Source organism: Lepus europaeus, chromosome X (assembly GCF_033115175.1).
Source record: "Lepus europaeus isolate LE1 chromosome X, mLepTim1.pri, whole genome shotgun sequence".
Taxonomy (NCBI): domain Eukaryota; kingdom Metazoa; phylum Chordata; class Mammalia; order Lagomorpha; family Leporidae; genus Lepus; species Lepus europaeus.
The window spans coordinates 96,210,652-96,227,538 of NC_084850.1; the positions used below are offsets into that span (position 1 = coordinate 96,210,652).

Here is a 16,887-nt window from a genome sequence, read left to right on the forward strand (position 1 = left end):
CCAAACAGAATTAAACTAGAGAGCAGTAACAGAAAGGTGGCTCAGAAATCTCAAAATAATGGAAGACTAAACAACACGTGTCTAAAAAAATGTCCCTGTTTGGCAAGAGGTTCTGGCTTCCAGGCTTCCTCCTCTTTCCTTGACTGTTACTTTTTTACTTCTATTCTCAGGAAAGGTCATCTTCTTAAGCCTCGCCCTTCCCCGTGAAAACAAGAATGTGGTACTAGCTCCCTATCCCAGGATATGTGACCTATCCCCTGAATTCTCATTTTGGTAGAAAAGACTCTGATCCACTTACAAGCATTCAAGAAATCACCTATCATTTTTTAATGATTTTATTTATTTATTTGAGAGGTAGAGTTACAGACAGTGAGAGGGAGAGACAGAGAGAAAGGTCTTCCATCCACTGGTTCAGTCCCTAAATGACCACAACAGCCAGAGTTGTGTTAATCTGAAGCCAGAAGCCAGGAGCCAGGAGATTCTTCTGAGTCTCCCACATGGCTGCAGGGGCCCAAGAACTTGCGCCATCTTCTACTGCTTTCCCAGACCATAGCAGAGAGCTGGATTGGAAGAGGAGCAGCCGGGACTAGAACCAGCGCCCATATGGGATGCCAGCTCTGCAGGCAGAGGATTAACCTACTGTACCACTGCACTGGCCCTGAAATCACCTATCATTTTAAGGGGTACAGAAAGTGAGTCTCAAGTATCTTTTCTGTGGTCTCTGAAGAAGTGAAAGTATAAGATTGTGTTTAGGATCACCAGACTTAACATATCCCAAACATGGAGTTGACTCTGATCCATCAATGAGTGGCTCTGAGCCTCATCAATGATCTCTCTGTGAGGTTCACTGTCAGCACCTAGAAAATGGGGCTAGTACTAATACCATCTTCACTGTATTGCTGTGAGGATTAGAGGAGCTGATGCAGCTAAATATTCAGCACAGTGCCTAAAATACTATCCTATAAATGGTACCTAATACTTGAACCCACATACCCTATTCCCTGAACCTCCTGTGTACCTAGCCCAATGCTAAGTATTGTCATGAAGAAAGAAGATAAGAAGCAGCAGAGAATTCTAAGGCCTGTTCTCAGAAGGGCTTGATAGCAACATGGAGAGTGAAAGAGTCAGCAAGCAGTCTGGAACAGGAATATCTGGATGAGAGGGATGTGGGTAGGCAGCTCAAGGAACAGCTTTCAAGAGAAGGACCAACTGAAAGAACAAAAAAGATGTACATAAATAAAGGGGAAGTGGGACACTATGCTGTCAATACTGCACAATTAAAGCAAAGTTATGGAGGTGAAATGGGATCTGGGTTACCTAGGGGCTGGTGAGAAGATGAGCCTGGAGGAAATAGAGGGTGAGGCAGAAGGGCAAAATAGAGCAGTCATTGAAACGAAGCTATAAAAACTTGAACTCATAATGCTCTTAAATTTTAGGGTCCTGAAATAATTGACTCCCTTAATCATAGGATCCAGGAATCACAGAACACACAGATTCTAAACCTCTGAAAATATAGAGCTTGAACCTTGTAGACCACTACTGACCAACAGAACTTCCGTGATGATGGAACTATTCTAAAATTTCATGCTGTCTAATGTAGTAAACACTGGCTACATGTGCTCATTAAACACTTGAAGTGTGGCTACTGCAAGTGGACAATGACTTTATATTCTTTAATTTTAATTAATAATTTTTTAAAATTTTTAATCTTAACTAAATAGATAAAAACGGATTAAATTTACATAGTTACATGTGGCTAGCAGCTCCCATATTGAACAGCCCAATTTTAGGTCCCAAGGCCTACCCTTAGAGCTCATAAAGAATTTTCTCAGATGTGAGAATTATAGACAGATTGCTGGAGTCAGAGAGTCTTAACACCATATAACACTTAGACATTAGGGCTCTGCATGCGAAAAGCTCTTCATTCTCATAGAACTAAATTCTTCTCTTCATCCATATCCCACAGACTAAAAAGGCCATGAATGTGATCCTCAGTGACCTGCAAGTCAACGACTACTTCAACATCATCTCCTTTTCTGACACAGTTAGTGTCTGGAAAGCTGGAGGCTCAATCCAGGCCACCAGCCAGAATGTCCACAGTGCCAAGAACTACCTGGATCACATGGAAGCTGCTGGCTGTAAGTGTTAGACCTACCCACCCAAATGGACAGGCTAGGGTGATACGGGAAGTTCCTGAAGCCCTTTCTTCATTCTCTCATCCTCCTCACCTCTTCTGCTGCCTGAAATATCACTATTACATCTTACAGAAATATGAGGGGCCATCAAAATGTCCATGGAACATGAGAATTATTGAAAGAGTTCTGCATGGATTTCAGAAAATTTTGCACCAGAATATATTTATCTTTTAATTCCACTTTCCATAAACCTTTTCAAGTAGGTTGTTATGTCCCTTCATTGTCTGTGTTCCTCTCCTACCTCCTTTTGCTGATGGAAAGGGTATGGATAATTCTCAGTGTATCTTAGGGGAGAATTCTCTTTGGGATGAGTTTCTCCTCTCTGAAGCAAACACGTAGAAGCATTGGCTAACACTTTTTTTTTTTAAAATCAGTAATCTAGATATTTATTTCCAAGCATTTGCACATACTGCTCCCCTGATTCTGGCTTTTGATCAGTCCTTTCTCAGACAATTACTGAAGTCTCCTCCACCCACTGACTCCTGTCAACTCAGCCCTTTCTTCCTCTGTAGCGAGAAGGTGGGGAATGCTATCCTTGGCTAGCTGCCAACCGGACTAGGAATGAGACATCCCCCCAGGAAACAAGCAAAGAACACTCTGAGACAGGGAGTGATAAAAACCAAGGACATGTGGGCCCCACTGTCAGATCACAGGGAGTCTGGGTGGGGGCAGGGCAGTTGGGAAGATATACAACAGAAGCAGCCTGAGCAGAGGTGACATGTGCTTATAGCTGGGAGGTTGGTGAGGGGCCCAGTATGTCTAAAGTGGGGCTAAATGGGCCAGAGAAGATGAGCTCACAGTCTGCTCTCCAATTAGGGACTGACATCAATGCAGCTCTGCTAGAAGCTGCTTCTGTGCTGAACCATAGCAACCAGGAACCTGGGAGGAGCCCCGGTGTGGGCAGGACCCCTCTTATCATCTTCCTGACAGATGGGGAGCCCACAGCTGGTGTGACAACACCCAGTGTGATCCTCTCCAACGTCCGCCAGGCGCTGGGCCACAGAGTATCCCTTTTCAGTTTGGCCTTTGGAGATGATGCGGACTTCCCCCTGCTGCGTCGCCTGTCCCTGGAGAACCGGGGAGTCGCCCGGCGTATATACGAGGACACTGATGCAGCCCTACAGCTGGAGGGTCTCTACGAGGAGATTTCCATGCCTCTGCTGGCAGATGTGCGTCTGGACTACCTAGGTGGCTTGGTTGGGGCTTCCCCTTGGGCACTTTTCCCCAACTACTTTGGAGGCTCGGAGCTGGTGGTGGCAGGCCAAGTGCAGCCAGGCAAACAGGAACTGGGCATCCACCTGGCAGCTCGTGGCCACAAAGGTCAGCTTCTTGTGGCCCGCCACAGTGAAGAGGTCACCAACAGCAGCCAGAAGACCTTTGGTTGTCCAGGGGAACTAGCCCCCAATGTGGCCCACTTCATCCGCCGCCTCTGGGCCTATGTCACCATTCGAGAGTTGTTGGAGGCACGCTTCCAAGCCCGTGACACCACTACTCGCCATCTGCTAGCTGCCAAAGTCCTCAACCTATCTCTTGAATACAACTTTGTCACACCTCTGACTTCACTGGTCATGGTGCAGCCCAAGGAGGACAGTGAGGCCAAGAGACAGACTTCTACCACAGCTGGTCCAAGCACCATCCTGCCCTCATCCAGCATCAGGAACAGCCTAGGGACAAGCACAATTCAATCAGGCTTGATGTCCAAGGTATCTTCCATATCAAGGTCTGCAAAGCCAACCTCAACTATGACCGCTTTTGCAAAGAAGATACCCACTGTCAAAGAGTTGGAGCCACTGAGTCGCAGCCCTAGTACCTTATCAACCCCCACCCACTCAAAGCCCAAAACTCCAGCACAACAGGATTCTGGCACTTTAGCCCAGCCAACTGTCAGGATGAAAACTGCTGTCCCTGTGCCTTCAAATTCTGGTGTTTTACTGCCTCGGAAGCCCAGCACTCCAGCACACCAGAATCCTGCTACTGTATTACCCATGAATTCCAAGAAGCAAGTCCCACCTCTGAATCCTAACACTCCATCCCAGCCCAAAGCTGGCACTAAGAAGCATATACCTCCATTGCATTCCCAACCTGGTGTTCCATCACAACCGAGACTCAAAGTCCCATCATACCCCCAGCCTGGAGTTCTCACACCACCCTCTCCTAAAAGCCTGCCACAACCCACACCAGGGGCTTCCACACTTCAGATCCCCAAACATCCATCACATATCAGACCAGCTTCTGCTCTCAAGAATCCAAATGATCTGCCACATCCCAAGACCCCCCAAATTACATCACTTTTTAAGCCTAGTGCCCCACCTCACCAAAGTTCCACAAGCTTATTGCTTTCAAAACCTAGGACCCTAACCCCCCATACACCCAAAACCCCACTGCCCTCTAGATCTGCCAGGCCCAGGACCCCACGTCTCCAGAACCTAAGCACACTCCCAACCACAGTCTCAAGTCCCACAGTTCCTAGCACTACTGTGACCAGCACTGGCTTTGGAGAACCCCTCCCCACTCCCTTTACCCCTACCGTCCCCTCTCTGTTACCCACTGGAAGACTCTGGCATCAGCATAACCTGCTGCTGGGGTCCCAGAGCACCAGGAAAGTTCTGGGACCATCTGTGGCAGGAGTCCCAACAATGAGTCTACCTAACAGCTCCAGGCCTACGCCAGAAGGCAGCCCTCCAAACTTTCCAGTCTTGCTGCCTTCCAGCACCCTCCCTGAGGCCATCAGTCTGCTCCTTCTCCCTGAGGAGCTAAAGCTGCTGTCTGAGTCCATGGTGGAGGCCAAGTTTGTGGAGTCCCTGGACCCACCAGCTTTCTATACCTTCCTCACTCCTGATGAAGATGGTAAGGGCTACCTGCAAGAGGTTAAGCCATGGTGGTGGGTGCAGGGGTGGCGGAGCTTTAAATGTAGAGTACACAGGATCTGGGGGTGGACAAGGCTTGCACAGATTCTAGTGACAGTGCAACTTCTTGCTTGCTTTGGGGCTTTGGACTAGTTCCTTAATTTCTCTGGGCCTCAGCACATAAGCTCAGAGTTAGAGACCTTGGAAGATAAGACTGGAAAGGCTGAACAGATACAAAGTGACGAAACTGTAGCTTTGACCATTGCTTTGTTGAGTGAGAATTGCTGATGATTCCCAAGCAGGGTAGGTCTGTGAGAGAAGTTGGAGCATCACTGGTCAAGGCAGGTCAGATTGGGTTTTCTTTTAGGCTCTGTGAGCAGCTCTATTTAACTAAAGGAACATAAAAATTTGGGAGGATGGTGACAATTATCTTAAATTTTTCAGAGACTTTGAAATAACAATATTTTTGAGTTATTCCTATGTGGAGCTACTGCTTTATGTACTGTGCTTGTCTCTCATTTAATCCTCACAAGAAAGTATGAATATCCACGTTTTGCTTGTGGAGAAACGGAAGCACACAGAAGAGCAGCCACTTGTTTGATGTCACACAGCTCGTAAGAGATTTGAACCCATACAATCTGGTCCCTAACTCAAAGTGCTTCACCACTCTACTTTCATGCTATCCTTAGAAGGATTTATATTCCGTGGGTGACCTTGTAGCAGAGGATTAGAACCAATTTAGGGTGTAAACTTGGGCATAATGTCCTCTCTCTCACCACCTTTCTCTTCCAATACCTTATCTATCCTTATTTCCTCTCATTGTTGCCTCCAATATATTTCCTAAATCCATCCACTTCTGAGCACTCCAAATGCCACTTTCATGTAGCATTTGTGGTGTCACCTAGAACATTGTTCCAGACTCTATGCCAGTCTGCCTGATTCCTTTTCTATCCAGATCTCCCAATAACTAAAGGAACCTTTTAAAGACAAAATTTGATTCATGGTTTTTCCACACTTAATCCCCAAAAGGGCTTCCCATCACATTAAGAATGAAGTCCAAAGTCCCTTCATGGCTTACAAGCACATATCTCTCTGCCCTCACTGTCCCTTACTCTCCCATACTCTCTGAACTCCAGTCCCACTGATCTCCTTTCTGCTCCTCCCAGGAATTCTTATCCCTGCCTCCACTCAGAGTTCTTTCACGCTATTCCCTTTGCTTGATAATTGTCTTGTCTACTTTGCCCTGTTCCCTCCCTGGTACCACCCTCATCATTTCCATTGTCCCTCAAACTCCAACTCATGTCTTCCATTTCAGCTCAGATCTGCTTACTCACTCTCGCCCCACAAGCTACTTAGGGTCTCTGTAATCCCTTCAGTCACTCTTTTGTTTTTTCATATAGCATTTATCAACACTTGTGGTTATGATTTCATTCATGTCTGCCTCCCCTGCTAAACTATGAACTTCACCAAGTCAGAAATCATGTCTGTCTTTTTCACCACAGTATATCTCTGATGCTTAAGCAATGCATGAATGCATGAATGAATGAATGAATGCTGTGAGGAAGAACGCTGGACATGTCTAAACTTGAAAGACTAAGAGGTTGTGGCAAGTTTAAGGTCCCAGTCCTGAAGAGAGACTGTTGGTTTGGGAAGCAAGTGAGGGCTAATTTGATCAGAAGGAAGGTATGCCCATTGGTGGGCTCAGGACACCTTTGCTCTGGAAGTGTGAACTATTTCTCTTCTTTTGTGCTTGGCAGGAAGTCCACACTGGGCTGACAAATCTGAGGAGATCCTGGGAGGAGCTGGAGGCAGCGTGAAATCTCAGAGAAGTTCTGTGGGGCTAGCAAAAGGTTCTATTATAATTCTCATTGACATTGTGAGTGCCCAGAGGAGGGGCAGTGTACTCATTTTCTAATGATGCATAACAAACCACCACAAATATAGCAGCTTAAAACCACACCTACTACTTATCTCACAGCTCTGAAGATCAGAAGTCTACGTGCAGGGTAACCAGATTCTCTGCTGAGAGTCTTAGAAGATTGAAATCAAAGTATCTGTCAGACTGTTCTCATCTTCTTCCACATTCATTCCTATTGGTGGCAGAACTCAATCCTTTGTAGGACTGAAGTCTCTATTTCCTTGCTGCTGGTTGGCTGAGGAGGGGATGACTCTTGCTTTCTAGAGGTCATCTAAGGTCACTCTCAGGACTCAGAGGTCTCCTACATTTCTTGCCACCTGGCTACCTCTATTTTTTTTTTTTGACAGGCAGAGTGGACAGTGAGAGAGAGACAGAGAGAAAGGTCTTCCTTTTGCCGTTGGTTCACCCTCCAATGGCCGCCGCGGTAGCGCGCTGCGGCCGGCGCACCGCGCTGTTCCGATGGCAGGAGCCAGGTGCTTCTCCTGGTCTCCCATGGGGTGCAGAGCCCAAGCACTTGGGCCATCCTCCACTGCACTCTCTGGCCACAGCAGAGAGCTGGCCTGGAAGAGGGGCAACCGGGACAGGATCCGGTGCCCCGACCGGGACTAGAACCCGGTGTGCCGGCGCCGCAAGGCAGAGGATTAGCCTGTTGAGCCACGGCGCCGGCCTGGCTACCTCTATTTTCAAGGACAGCCATGAAGAATGGACCTCACAACAAATCCTCCTCACATTTCATTTTTCTCTGATTTCTCTGTCTCTGACCTCTAGACCGAAATTTAAAGGGGCCATGTGATTAGATCAAGGCCACCTGGATAATCTCCAGCTTTTAAGGTTGACAGGGCCACATGGCCTAATCCGTTTAATGGAGTGACAGCTCATCCTGTTCATAGTTTGTTGAGTTTTTCGAGGTGTGTACATCAAGGGATCTCAGGCGCTGTATTAGAATTCCACTTACCATAGGCATACAACAAGAGAAAATAGCATTTGAGTTGGCCTTGAATGATAATTAGAAATTGATCCTTGGGATTTAAGAGGAAAGAAAATATTCCAGGAGGCAAGAAAAACAAATACAAAAGGTCACTAACAGGAGAAGACAGGGCATTCATAAGGGTAACCCATTGGGTTGGGCTGGAGTGTGAAGAAAAGCCTAGAAAGGTAGACATGTGCTAGGTCCTAGAAAAGCCTTAAATGCTGAACCCAGGAATTTGGGCCATATCTGGGAGGAGGTAACACAGAGGCCAGGGGGTCCCCGAGTGTATTAGTACATTTCGTGTTGCTCCAACAAAGTGAGCTGGGTAACTTACAAAGAAGGTTAGTTGGCTCACAGTTCTGGTGGCTGGACAGCCCTCACAGCAGGGGGAGACCTAATCTAGTCTTAAGAGACCTGAGGCAGCATTAATCCATCCCCGAGAATGAAGCCCAATGAGCTAATCACCTCACAGGAGGCCTCCACCTCTTAAAGCTTCCACCACCTCAACACTGCCACACTGAACGCCAAACTTCAAGTATGTGCACCCTGTTCTGCAGAACAGATCGTGTAAAAATCACAACACAGAGTTCCCAGGAATGTGACGGATCAACCTCTCACCAACACAGTCCTTCTCTCCTTTGCAGACATGTTGCCGAGCATCTTCACATTCTCATCCTCAGGTAAGCCAGCCCTGCAGCCCTCAGCCTTGAGTAGAGGATGGTGTATGCACTGGGACCAGAGCTGAGTGCTCTCTTGCTGTCAGGGGAAGTGGAAATGGCCTCTTTCCTGCCTGTCTTCTCTCTACGCTTTTCTCTCTCCTATTCCTTCCTACGAACCTTCCGAGTTGCATCTCTTACCTCACAGTGGATGGTGACCCCCACTTTGTGGTCCGTATCCCACACTCAGAAGAGAGGATCTGTTTCACACTGGATGGACGCCCAGGAGACGTGCTGCAGCTCATAGAGGATCCAAAAGCAGGTAAGAGCCCCAAGGACTCCATACCCATACAACAGCATAGCCACATCTACTCATGTCAGTATCTCCAGTCATTTGTGGACTTAAAATGCCTCCTACACAACAGTGAACACACAGTAACATACAAAAACACATGGGCACACATGAAAACACACACAAATACACTCAGATAGACAACAAAACACTCACAGATATACACACACACCAGGGTATACAGGAAACTTCCACAAATAAGCACCTAGACACACTTGTTCACATCCACAAATATACATCCAGACATACAGTGACATATGACACATGCCAAGATATACACAATGACACACACATCAACATACAACCATTTATACCCTCAGATTCATCTCAATTACCAGGATTCAACACATACAGGTAACACACATACTCTGCTACCCTAGACATATGAAACACATTGATGCATGGAAATGCCCACCAAGGCACAGACTTAAACATACCCAGACGTATGCATGCTGACACCTCAGATACTTATCAGGGCATACCATCATACAACCAGACACCAACATATCCAGAGGCACACATAAGCACACTACCAAAAAATACTCACTCTTAACATGCCATCTTCTTCAAACATTCAGATGCACTGACATGCCTGGAGATACTCTTCTAAACATAAGCAAGCACATACACTTAGAAATTCAGAGACACACACATATAATTCATATGGAAACAACTGCAATGTGGTGAGCATGTGCATACATACTACAAGAAGGAGCAGGTGTGTGGGCTGTGGTAGAAGTACATGGACCCCTGACACTTCACCCCTGCCCTGCTGTGGATGACCATGTGATGGTGACAAGGCCTGAGCTCCAGGCCCACACTCCCTTCCCTCCAGGGCTGCACGTGAGTGGGAGGCTTCTTGGGGCACCACCAAGACCAGGGCATGAGAACCAGCCTCGCACCTACTTCCACATCATCACAGTGACTACCGACAAACCCTGGGCTTACACTATCACCATCAGTCGCAGTTCCATATCTGTAAGAGGAGAGGGTGCCCTGCATCTGTCTTGGGATCAACCTGCCGTGCTGAAGAGGCCACAGCTGGAGCTCCATGTGGCTGCTGGAGCCCGCCTCACCCTCCGCCTTGGGCCCTACCTTGAGTTCCTAGTCCTCCGACACCGCTACAGACACCCAAGCCCCCTGCAACTGCCACATCTGGGGTTCTACGTGGCCAATGGCTCAGGCCTTAGCTCCTCAGCTCGTGGCCTGATGGGTAAGTGCTGCTCAGGCTTAGAAGGGCCAGGGTGCACCAGTTCCAGAGAGACCCTTCCAAGATGAAAGACCAGTGGGCCCCCCAGTATCTCAACCACAAAAAAGAAGCAGAGCCATGCTCTACTGTTGGGAGGTCCTGGTGTTGAGAGAGAAAAGAACCAGGGAGAGATCAGCACTGGACAGAAAACAGACCAGGGAGCTAGAAGAACCCACAGTGGAGGGAGGGGAGTTTCTTTCCCAGATTCAGAGTTCAGGAAATACCTCCTGGAGGAGGGAGACCCACCCACAGTTGAGTCTGAAAGACCAAGCAAGAATATGGAGGAAAGGAAGGGAGCTTGGACAAGCTGGAGTTGGAGCTGGAGTGGTCAGAGCTGAATGCCCAGATGAGAAATTTGGCTTTATCCTGAAGGCAGTGGGGAATCATAAAGCAGAAGGAAGACACAGTCAGAATGTGAGTATTACAAAGATCTACACTTGGATGTTTCTGTGAAGGAAAGTTTCAGGAAGCCAGACTGTAGTTTACAAGACAGTGGCAGAACCTGAGGCAGCAGCCCACACCAAACAGTTGGGGCAGCAGTGGTCAGTTGAGCATAGTTTTACCTCCTCTGGGATTCCTGCCTCCTCTCATCTCCTTCCTGTGAATCCTCCCTGCCTCCTCCAAGGCTGGCTGTCCCCTTTCCTCTGCCACTCATCCACTTTGCCTCCCTACTCATACTATACTCCCATCCTACCTAGCTCTGTCACATTTCCCATAATGCCCAACCTCTTGTCTCCCCCAGGCCTTTGCTGTCCCATCTTTCTCTCACTTTTCCCTCTGGATTTCCTCCTTTGCGATCATCTCAGAGCTCTGAACAGGGACTTAGGTCATAGCCCTGATTAGTGCTACATCTCTCTCCTTCAGGGCAGTTCCAGCACTCAGACATTCGACTGGTGACAGGGCCTTCAGGGCCATGCCTGCAGAGGCAACATGACCCAGACGTGCCTGTGGTTCTAGGCAAAAAGCTGCTGAAGGATTCACCAAGGCTTCGACCCCGCTGGACTTCCTGCTGGCTGGTGAAGCGCTCTCATGTAGAGAGGCTGCTGGGCCAGCCCTTCCTCACCTATGTCTTGTGATGGTTCCTGAACTCCACCTAAACTTGGGAGATCTGGAGGCCAAGGCATGGGATGAGCCAAGGACAAAGATCTGGGGATATAGAGGTATTCACAGGGACACACACTCATGCACAAGTAGAGAAAAGCATACACAAAGCACACAGACATGAAGACTTCACAGTACTTCCTGGCTCCAGTCTGTACTCCCTCCAAACCCATTCCCCAAACCAGCCTTAGAAGTGGCTTTCTTAAAGCAAAAACTGACTGAGTCACCAGTCCTACTTACAACTTTCCCTGGCTTCCATGGTAGATCTAAGGCTCTCGGAGTTTCTGGAACCAACTCTCTCCCACTGCTGGATCCTTAAATGTACTTCTCCTTCTGTAAGGGATACATTTCACTTTCTGTCAGTAAATTTAATTCACCCTTCAAGGTTTAGTTGTTGCTTCTTCTAGGAAGCCTTCCTTTACCCCTCCACTACACTGAGTTTGATCTCCTCCCTGTTCCCATATCCCATCCCTATCCCCTCCAAGATCACATAGAGATCTTATCATACTGTGTAGTAATCATCTATTTTCTTCTCTGGATCCCTGACTTAGAGTGTGAGCTCTTTGAGGGCAAGGACCTCTACTGAATCATCTATGTATCCTCAGTGCCTAGAACACAGTAGGTGCTTAGTCAATATTTCCTAAATGAATAAACGGAAAAGGATATCATGAAACAGCATTAGACACATCTATCTACATATACACAAAGGCATGGGATCATATAGAGAAAGACAGGAATAAGGACATAGGCATGAATAGGGAATAGAGGGAAAAAGATTTATGGAAACACAAGACACAGGGATCTCAAAAGAAAGAAACACAGAAACAAGAACCAATAGATGTACAAAGAGGGGACAGTAAGCCAGAGTGACAGCATCATGGACATAAACCGAGAGAAACAGAAACAGATGTTCTCTTGCTGGGCATCTGTGTCCCCATGATTTTGAGTTACTTTCCGTGTTACAAAGAGGCAAGGTGATAAAAAATAAAAACAAGGTCACTTGGGTAGAGGCAAGGAAACATAGCTACATACAACATACAAACTAAAAGCTAGATGCACATGGAATTCCAGACATAGGAGCAGAGGAATTGAGACATAGAAACAGAGGTAACCATAGAGACACTAATCAGGAGCACAGTCTGAGATACCAAGGACAGAGAGACAGAAGCACTGTTGTAGGGGGTTGGGGGTGGCGGTGAGAGAACATAAAGGCTTATGACCAGAGACCTACAAGGACTGATAAACAGAGATGTTACACAGACCCGGACTTAGTGACAATGACTCAGGAACATACACATATGTAGAGGAGTGAGAAAAGAGCACAGATTCATATATTTAGGAATCCAGGGATACACTCAAAGAATGACAAACACCAGCAAAATGATGAGGATCAGGAAAGGTAACTGAGTCATAAGACTAGGCAAGGTGTAGTCCAGTATAATGGGGACATTATGACATGGTGACAGGGACACAAGAATTCAAAGACAAGAACCCTAGAACAAATACATAAGGAGATGTGAACTCACAAATAGAGTCACATGGACACAGGGACAGACACATGAACACATCTGGAAATACAGAGACAGGAACAAAGAAATGTACAGACATAAAAATAGACACACAGGCTATAAGCAAATTGGAAGACAGTGACAAGGAAATCTACCCAGAGAGGCAGGGACACAAAGACACAGATCAAGACACACCTGAGCACACTAGAAGTAGTGAAACACAAACAGGTGACAAAGACCACATATGAAGGGACAGACAGTGAATCAGACCCAGGGGTACAGAGATAGTGGCTCAAAGAAAAAGACATAGTTCCAGACACCAGACACAGAGAGGCAGGGACACGGAGATGGTGGGTCTGATCAAAACATAACCAGGGACAGAGTAAGAGAGAGAGAAACAGATGCAGAGAGGCACTCTAACAAACAAATCCTCAGAAACAAGAACACAGTCATGGGGACCCAGACAAAAAGTCCCAGAGACTGAGAAAGAGAATGGCATCAAATTACAGAAGCCACAGTAACATAAAGAAATAATAACATAGAGACATTGACAAAAGCTAGGGGAAAATATTTGAAGAGGAGGATAAAAACCAAAAGCCAGATGAAGACACGGACACAAAGAGCAAAATTCCAAAAATGCACAGACCCAGGAACCCACCAACATGGGTCACATGGAAGGAGGCACATTCAGACTCTTGAGCATGCAGACACAGGAGGCCAGATGCTCAGAGACACTCAGACATAAGAATACAAAGACATAGGGATACATTACATTTGTACTGGATCACAGAGGCTCAGGGAAGTACAAAGACCTGGGGATGAACAGACAGGAACACACAAACCCTAGAACACAGAAGCTCTTGGTACCCAGACACAGAGGTGCACAGACACTAAATCACATACAAAAACTCAGGGACATGCAGACTCAAGGAGAAACACAGATTCAAGGGCACAGAAATATTCAGCAATATGCAAAGATTCAAGGACATGTAAAATATCAGGAATACACGAAAAGACAGCAATGCACAGAAAAATGGACACAAAAGCACTCAAATACAGAGGCTTATTGGATGTTCAGGCATTGAGACATAGATATCCATGGGCACACAAAGACAGGAAGACAAGACACTAGAAGCAAGGCTCAGGATGTTTAAAAAAAAAGCCTCAAGTACATTCCAGGCCAAGGATGTGTAGGCACTAAAACACAAGAAGTCAAGGACACACAGAGAGAAGAACAAAAATAAGGGAACAGAGACTCAGTGACACCCAGAGATGGGAGATATACAGACACTGAAAAATAGACTAATAGAATGTGTGACATAGGAATGCATAACAAATGGGACACAAAAACTCACAGACTTGCAAGGAACCAAGTGCATAACAAATACTTGGCCACAATATACAATGGAAACCACAGACAACAGAACATGGAGACATTGGGATGCATAAACCTTGAGAAAATAAAATAATGTAAGCACTGGAACACAGCCAAATACTTGCCATACAGATATCAAGATGCACACAGCTCTTGGGAAACATAGGCAACCACTAGAACACACAGAGACACTGGCATGAACAAACACTTAGCACATTTAGACACTAGAACAGATGTCAGGACATACAGGTATAGTGGCACCCAGAAACTGTATGACTAGACACTGATACACAGGTATTGTTATACACAGACACTAGGAGACACAGTTACACAGACACATACACTGAGAATCATCTGCCAATGACACACAAAGAAACTGTGGTACAGAGAATGAAACAAAAAGTGAAGTTCCACAGACACAGCAACATGTTGGCACTGGGACACAGATACAGGACATAAAAAACACTGAGACACAGACACTGGGACTCACAGACAGTGGAGGAAGCAAACACTAGGATATGCATAGAGGGGGAACACTGGCACTGGCACACTCAGAAACTGGGACACGCACACACTGTGGGGCACACAGTCATTGAGGCATACGCAGTCAGTGGCACATGTCGACATGGAACTATACATAACTCGGCTGTATAAGCATTGTGAAACAGGCACTAGGCCACAAATATGGAAGGACACCGAAACACTGGAACTAACAGACACAAGGCAAATGCCAATAGTCATTGGGGTATGCAAACACTGGAAAATAGAAACCGAGGAACAAAGATACAGGGACATTCACAGACACCAAGACACACAGACACTGGAACATTCAGTCATCGGGATATGAACAAACACTGGGACACCCAGGCATTAGAGTTCAGAGACACTGAAAAATACACAGAAATGATGCTACACTGTCATTAGGAGACACGGAGCCAACGCTGAGACCCAGAGACACTGGTGCACAGTCAGGGGTAAAGACAAAAACTGTCGAGTATGGACACTGAGATACAGATGCTAACATACAGAAACATTGAGACACATCAACACTCAGATGTATAGAGACAGTGGAAGATGCAGTCACCAGGACACTCAGACACTGGGAATCAAAGACGGCACACAAATGTTGAGACAACCAACCACATGTTGATTGCAAACATGCAAGAGCATGCAGACACTGAGACACTGACTGACACATAAGGACACTGCAGGACACAAATATCAGAACACACAAGTGATGGTGTGCACAGAAACTAAGACATACAGACATTAGAAAATATTCAGACACCGCAACGCACAGGCATAGGACATACAGACATTGGGCTACACAGACACAAACACACTGAAACTGAGGTATAGAAACAAAGGGTCACAAAAATACTGAAACACATAGATGCACTGTAACACTCTTACTCTGGAAAATACAGTCACTGGAACACACAAGCACAGAGATCAATAGAAACTGAAGTAAACAGGAAATGGGATTTGCGTAGTGAAACACTGAGATACACAGACATTGGCACTCCAGACACTAAGAAACACAGACAGTAGGGTACTCACTAGAATGCACAGACCTTGGAACACACAGACAATTGGACATAGACACACCTGTACAAACATACCACTGATACTGGCACATAGAGACACAGGGATACAGACACTGGAACACACAGAATTACTGTGACTAGAGACACCATACAACATGCTACCATATTGCAAACAAAAGGCACAGAGAGTAGGACACATCCAGTCTGGGACTTAAGAGACCCTCTACAGCATAGAAACTGGAGTACACTGACACTAACATAGACAGACAATGGGACACAAAGACACTAGGTCACACAGACTCTTAGCAACATTGACACCAAGACATGCAGAAACACTGGGACACAGAGACATGGGGATATATAGTCATTGGGATGTTCACAGACATTAGGGTGCACAGACACTGGCACTTAAAGAGATGGGATGGGGCCTGTGCTGTGGTACAGCAGGTAAAGCCATTGCCTGCAGTGGCAGTATCCCATATGGGTGCCAGTTCGAATCCTGGCTGCTCCACTTCAATCCAGCTCTCTGCTATGGCCTGGGAAAGCAGTGAAGGATGGCCCAGGTCCTTGGGCCCCTGCACCCGTGTGGAAGACCCAGGAAAGCTCTTGGCTCCTGGTTTTGGATCAGCTCAGCTCCGGCTGTTGCAGACAACTGGGGAGTGAACCAGCAGATTGAGGACCTCTCTTTCTGCCTCTCCTTCTCTCTATGTGTGATTATGACTTTCAAATAAATAAATAAATTTTAAAAAAAGAAATGGGGTTAAATCAACATTGGGAGACATACATCTTGGGACACAGAGACCTTGGGATATACTGATATTCAGATACATAGATGTGGAGAGACACAGATCTAGGATACAGACAAGGAGGCACATGAATACTGGAACTGAGAGACACAGTGCAACAAACCACCTGCCGCTGGGGCAAACTGATAATATAAGACCCAGAGACAAACAGGCTCAGAGACACATAGACTCAGGTATAAATAGTCACTGAGAAATACACAGATCATAGCCAATGGGGCACCCAGACACTGGGACACATAAACGTGAGGCCACATACACTAATATACATAAATAGGCACTGAGACACACAGAATCTGTGGAACACAGACACTTTCACATAAACACACCAAGAGATGTAGAAACAGGGGTATATATTTATTGAGGC

General features: G+C 46.4%; 1 protein-coding gene across 1 annotated transcript in view; it reads left to right on the plus strand.

The window, feature by feature from the left end:
* ITIH6 (inter-alpha-trypsin inhibitor heavy chain family member 6) overlaps positions 1-11,262 on the plus strand; it is a 30,410-nt gene extending 19,148 nt beyond the window's left edge. The window contains exons 7-13 of the mRNA XM_062184304.1: positions 1,967-2,138; positions 3,012-5,042; positions 6,799-6,891; positions 8,574-8,609; positions 8,794-8,907; positions 9,773-10,150; positions 11,051-11,262. Of these exons, the coding sequence (XP_062040288.1) occupies positions 1,967-2,138; positions 3,012-5,042; positions 6,799-6,891; positions 8,574-8,609; positions 8,794-8,907; positions 9,773-10,150; positions 11,051-11,262 (3,036 nt within the window). The remainder of the gene's footprint in view (positions 1-1,966; positions 2,139-3,011; positions 5,043-6,798; positions 6,892-8,573; positions 8,610-8,793; positions 8,908-9,772; positions 10,151-11,050) is intronic.
* Positions 11,263-16,887: the final 5,625 nt, after the last annotated feature.